We start from the raw sequence: 5,948 nt of genomic DNA, 5'->3' as shown, positions 1-5,948 counted from the left end.
CGTTTCCGTATGGCACATTTTCAGCCCTTCTTTTCATGTCAAACGACTTTTCAATTGTTAAAGCATTCAAAATCGAAACAGAAGAGACTAAAATTGGGGGTAGTAATATCAATTTTCGTCAAATGCAGCGTCGAGTTAACTTTTTTATTCAGAAGACAAGAAAAAAAATTCTTTCCTTAAAATAGCCATATTGTGCATCATGAACTTTCCTTGGTGGCAAATAAGATCTTTGGAATTGATCCTTAAGCTGAAAAAGTATTATAAACAAGTGTAATGATTTCGGATTCTGAATACCTTTTTTCGTGAGATGAAAATGACATAAGGGTTGAATGTGTTGTTTTACATGTATGAAATAATGCCATGTCAAAGATGGTTTCAATGCTGACTTGATTAAATAATTATTCACTGAGAAGTGATATGGATTCATGTAGGTGTACTTTAAGAGGTGCTCTTAAAGTTTGGACTTTTATTTTACAAATTAATAGCATTTTTTAACAAATACAGCTCATTGTGTTGTCTTTGTTCCCTCGTCAAAATTTTTTATTTACTGATATTTCATATACGTTACCATAGCTTATTTTATCGACAAAAAAATAATAAGGAAAATTTTCTTTTTAAGGGAATAAAAAGCAGAAAATTCATCATAAAAATTAATTATTCATAAACAGGTTGTCTAGATGTCTATGATGCGATTCTAAAGGGCGTCTAATTCACGCCATTTTTCGGAATATGCGGGGATTGAGCTTATTGGGTCTTTTTGTAGCGTCTGTAATGAAAAACGCGCGCTATAATTCGAACGGTGTAAATCAAACGGTATAAATCGAAAAGTATAAATCGAACGGTATAAATCAAACAGTATAAGTCGAACGGTTTAAATCAAACGATATAAATATCGTTTAGAAAATGTCAAGAAATTTTTTTGTTAAAAATAGCAAAATTCATTTCTTCCAAGGAAAATTTAGACTTAATAACGTCAGAAAAATTATTCTCTCTAAACTTTCGTTTTCTAAAATTTGTTGCAAAAATTGTGCCCTTTATGGTTTATAAAGTGCTATGGGTGTGAGGATTCACACAGGTCCCTTTCTACAGCGAGTTGATTTTCCTGTTAGCGCTATCTTCCTTAACACTTCTTCTATCAATACCGTTTTCGCTTACAAAAAAAATATTAAGGGTAAAAAACAAGAAATACAACATTTGTCCTGCAAATAACTTTCAAAGCATTTTCAAAACATTGAAAACATTATTGGAACTTACATTCAAAATATTTTATAAATCACTATTTCTATTTAGCATTTCCTTCACTGTTAGATCATCACTTCTTGATTGACGTAGAAGAAGACGCTTCAATATGTAGTAATATCGCGACCAAACACCATACAAAACCCACAATACCAGCACCACGAAATAACATGCGTCCTCCAAAGGCGTCGTAAAGATATTCACCAGCAGTACTGCTTATTAGGGACGCCAGAGCAATGTAAAGACTGAATAAAATGGCAAACATCGTGGTTAACACTTCCTTAGGACTTATTCTCCTTGTTTGTTCAATAGATGCTGCCCAAAATAAAGCAAAATCTAACGCATTCGATAGTTGACATGGTAAAATAAACCATGGATTGTGCACGATGGAGAAGAAGATGAAACGCATACTAATTGAAAACAAACCAATAATAACACAAGGGACGGTCCCTCCAAGCTTTCCCATGATAGGAGACGCAAATGGGAATATTAAAGCTTCACTTAAACAAGCGATTGCAATTGATATGCCCATTATTGACTCGGCAGCGTCCATCTCCTTCTCCATAAACACAAACAGATAAATATCCATTAAACCAGTCATCGATCCCTTTACCAGAACAGTTAAAAGAAACACAAAATTGTCCAACTTGCAGCATGTTTTAAATACTGTTTTTATTAAAAGTTTCGTTCCTTTTTGTTCTTTGCTCTCGTTTTTAAATGTTGCATTCTTAACAAGACTCCCAACAAATGGCAATGATACAACTAAGAATGGTAAAAACACAAAAAATACTGCACTGTACGGGGATATTTCTGGATGTGTAAAATTATCAGCAGCAAGACCAGCCACGAAAGCAGTTACTGCATAACCAATGGAACCAAATACTCTTTGTTGCCCAAATGTAATTTTGCTTTTGCGCAAACTAACAACGGAATCAAAAAAAGAAAGAAAAGGTTGTTCACATACAGAACTTGCTGTAAACACAACTAACATTGCATAAAACAAAGTTCTAGAACTATCACTTTGTAAACAAACTGCTGAAGATGGTGATTTTTCGGAATTCCTCGAATCACTAGAACTGACATTACCGACGATGTAATGATCACATTTATATCTTGCAGCTATCCAGGGAGCCGGAAACAGCGTTAAAGCAATACCAATTAACATTACGAATGTAAACAACAACCTCTTTCCAGTACGATCGATTAATACACCCCAGAGTGGCAGAAAAATGAACGACACTAACTGACAGATTCCAAAGATCAGTCCAGCTTTACTTGCTGATAAACCAGTTGATGGACCAGGAAGACGACAAAATACGGTTTGTACGAACCAAAGAAGCAGTATGTAAAAAAATAAGCAATCTTTGCAGAAATTAGTTGAAATGTCAAACATTTGTTGGTTGATAAATCTGTCGTTGATGAACTGTTCTAAAAATAAATATTCTTATCGTTACTGAAGCCGGAGATTAATATAGGAGAATTTGGCATATTAAGATAGAAGGGGAGAAACAAGACACATTTCTATTTGTTCAAGTAGTTCTTTACTCATGATATCCAAAGCATTGCCTATTGGCTGCTAAGGTCTTCCTAAAAGAAATCCCGTTGCATTTAAGGTTCTCATATAATCTGCAAAAGAGATTTTGTTTGTTTATATGGTTTAGCAGACTGCCTTTTTAAGCTAAAATGTTAACGTCAATAAGAAGTCTTTGTTGGCGTTTATATAAAATCTCATATGTAATTTTCAGTTTTGACTCGATTTGAAGCCAGACATTAAAAATTTAGATTCAAATGTAGGTGATCATTTTATGGGAATAGTTTTATGTGATATAAACACCAAATTCAGAACGAAGTGTTTAAAAATATTTGTTGTCGATTCTCATTCAAGAAATCAGTTAGGTGAAGCATCATCTAATGGCAATGCTGTCATTTCAAAATGTAGTAGCTCTACTCGAACTGCAATGTTTATGCGTGAAATTATTTTTTTAAATTATTTTTATACATAGCTCAAAAACTAAGTATTTTTAAATTTTATATGGCCTTTTTTATTAAAAAGATAAAAATAAAAAATAAAACTTTGTTTATCAATACTGGGGAAACCGAAGGCAGTGGCAGTTTGATCACAAGGTGCCACTAAAGTATAGAGAGAATGGGGTATATCCTAGCGAAGAGGTGCAAATTGCAAGACTCCACTACCCCAACATGCAGCCCATGTGGGTTTCAGATAAAAGGGACATCGATATATCTCTGAGTAGAATGTAACATAGCGCTGTTGATCAAACACACTTGCTATAAATGGAGGTGTGTGTAGTAATCGCTATACTTCTACCCTATGCCATGATGGCCTACATACTAGGTCAGTGTCCAGTCACGTGATTAGCCTGTATGCTAGCATAATTGGGAACTTTATAGATGTAGACAGTGTAGATGAATTACGTCGAGATATCGAAGAAGACCCTATAATCCGGAACTCCATGATTTAGGAATACTCGTATACTGCACTGTCGGGAGGTGTTTAGCCCCATTGCTTGTAGCAGGGCATGTAGCTCGGCATATGAGCAAGAAGAAAGAGAACGCGGGGAAGGAGGTGAAGGGGGGAGACGGTGCTATAATAAAACGAGTGAAGGGGAACAAAAACAAGAGGAGAGGGTTATAACAAAACCACTGAAGAACGAGGGTCGTGTCGCAGCTGGCAAGAGACTTGCCGAATGGAACAGAAGGAACAAGGCCGACATAAAGAAGAACGTGGGCAAAGAACCTTCACAGGATGATAAAGAACCTGCGACAGGTTCCAGCAAATCAACGGATGTATACCTTTATGGAATCAGGAGTTTGGCCGTGCTTGCCATAGGTGTCGGAGTTTGGTACAAATTTAGCAAGGGTAAAAACAAACCCCAAAACTCCGCACCAGAGCCTCAGCAACAGGGCAAAGCTCAGCCTCAGATTGACATCTTCAAGATGCAATGAATTTTCTAAAAAAATGACACTTAATAAATGACAATAAGCAAACATCTAGATGCAAATATGGGTCCCAAATAAACCATGATTATTGATGCTTTATGGTAGTCAGTCAGATTGGTCTTGTACACGATACTGATCGCTATGGGCGGAAAAAAGGTCCTAGGAGTTTCGAGGACTGGGGTTTGAAGCTAGCTGGTTATATGACGGCAGCGATGTTGTTCGACAAATAAACGATAAAACAAGGTTGGTACAAAAATCGTTAATATCTCCAAAATAGGCATGGTAAAGTTTCTATTTGCCTAGTGGCAAATAGAAATCATGGAGGAGGGAAAAAAGTTTTCCAAGTGCTCAAAATCTCTCCCCCTAAACCAGTTCAGGATCAGGGGCAATGGTGAAACTACAAGTACATGCATCCCATGCCTTGATAATAAGAGGCTGTCAAAGTATCGCCCCAGACGCCGCATCTATATGCAGTCCTTACATGATTTAATAATTATACTCCAGGACCATATAAAGGCACAATTTTCCGAAGGTTATAGCTGGGAGAACTTTGAGTTACACTTGCACCACAAAACACCCTTCAGATACCAGGAGACCTACCAGTCTCCAACTCTTGCCGATGTTGCCAAGGCACTGCACAGGGCTTACACCGGAATAGTAAATGGAGAACAAACGTTGTAGGATATGCAAACAACCGTTTCCCCCGGACAAGCTCAAAATTAGGGGAATAGTCGAACGAAAAGTTGTATAGGTTGCTTCAATAGAGCTAGGGAGAGGCGGAGTATTAAAAATAAAGACATCAAGGACGTTTACTACAAGGTAGATATCCTTGCTATTGATAGTGAAATCAGAGGCGTTTAGCAGGATGAGAATTACCTACTTCTCTAACCCTATTAACATACAACATTATACCTCAGTACGTCGAACTCATCGGAGAGGCCCCGGAGAAGCAACTACTCGTTAAAAGGTACCCCAATGTATTGCGATGCCTTCAGGGCAAATTAATCTACGCCGCATTACCCACTGAATACCATACTCAAGGGACTAAGCTATGCCCTTCCTGTCAGGGGTCTTTGGTGAATAATCATGGAGGTGTGTTTGTATGTTCCTCATGTGTCGCGACATACCCGAAGGTCCACAATAGGAAGTGGAGCAATTATTAGTAAATGAATGCCTTAAAAGACTCCCACACGGCAATCTTTACTGGCCCGAAAAGCTGTGGAAAAACACAACGTGTCTTGGACTTACTCGAGCAGGAGTATCAGAAGCATTATCACAATATTATTATTTTGTGCCCAACTATACGGTGGAATACGACCTATTTAGATAGAGCCTCATTATGGAGGGACGAATACGTGTTCCTAATAGACCCCAGAAATGAGATGTTTGAATGGATTCAAAAAATATCCTCATTGTTGGCAGGAGAGGATACGTTGTTTGTGATTGACGACGTCATAGCCGACGAAAGCCTAGATAAAAAAAGGCAGCCCTTGCTTGAATTGGCTATTTCGGGAAGGCATCGCAAGCACAGTTTGGGGAAAATCCTTGAGTGATCGCGTTGAAAACCTCTGGCCTACGTTGCTTATAAGAGAAAGATGTCGTCGCAACTCGCCCTATACAACGCATTACCCGCGGGAGCCATTGAAACCCTGTTTGACAAGCAAGATCAACATCTGTTTAAAAGGGCAGATCTTGGATGTTTTCTGGATATTGCTAATATCAAGTCTAATTTTCAATATTTGACCGAAAAA

At 37.6% G+C, this 5,948-nt stretch overlaps 1 protein-coding gene across 1 annotated transcript; it reads right to left on the bottom strand.

The window, feature by feature from the left end:
* Positions 1 to 1,067: 1,067 nt before the first annotated feature.
* Positions 1,068 to 2,788, bottom strand: LOC130612851 (major facilitator superfamily domain-containing protein 6-like). Its single transcript, XM_057434194.1, has 3 exons — positions 2,785 to 2,788; positions 1,372 to 2,667; positions 1,068 to 1,150 (listed from the first exon to the last, which is right to left on the bottom strand). The coding sequence occupies exons 1-3, from the start codon at positions 2,786 to 2,788 to the stop codon at positions 1,068 to 1,070; spliced, it is 1,383 nt and encodes a 460-aa protein (XP_057290177.1).
* Positions 2,789 to 5,948: the final 3,160 nt, after the last annotated feature.

This window comes from Hydractinia symbiolongicarpus, chromosome 10 (genome assembly GCF_029227915.1).
Source record: "Hydractinia symbiolongicarpus strain clone_291-10 chromosome 10, HSymV2.1, whole genome shotgun sequence".
In the NCBI taxonomy this organism is placed as follows: domain Eukaryota; kingdom Metazoa; phylum Cnidaria; class Hydrozoa; order Anthoathecata; family Hydractiniidae; genus Hydractinia; species Hydractinia symbiolongicarpus.
Note: the sequence above shows the minus strand (reverse complement) of the source record. Positions and strands in the feature narration are given on the sequence as shown.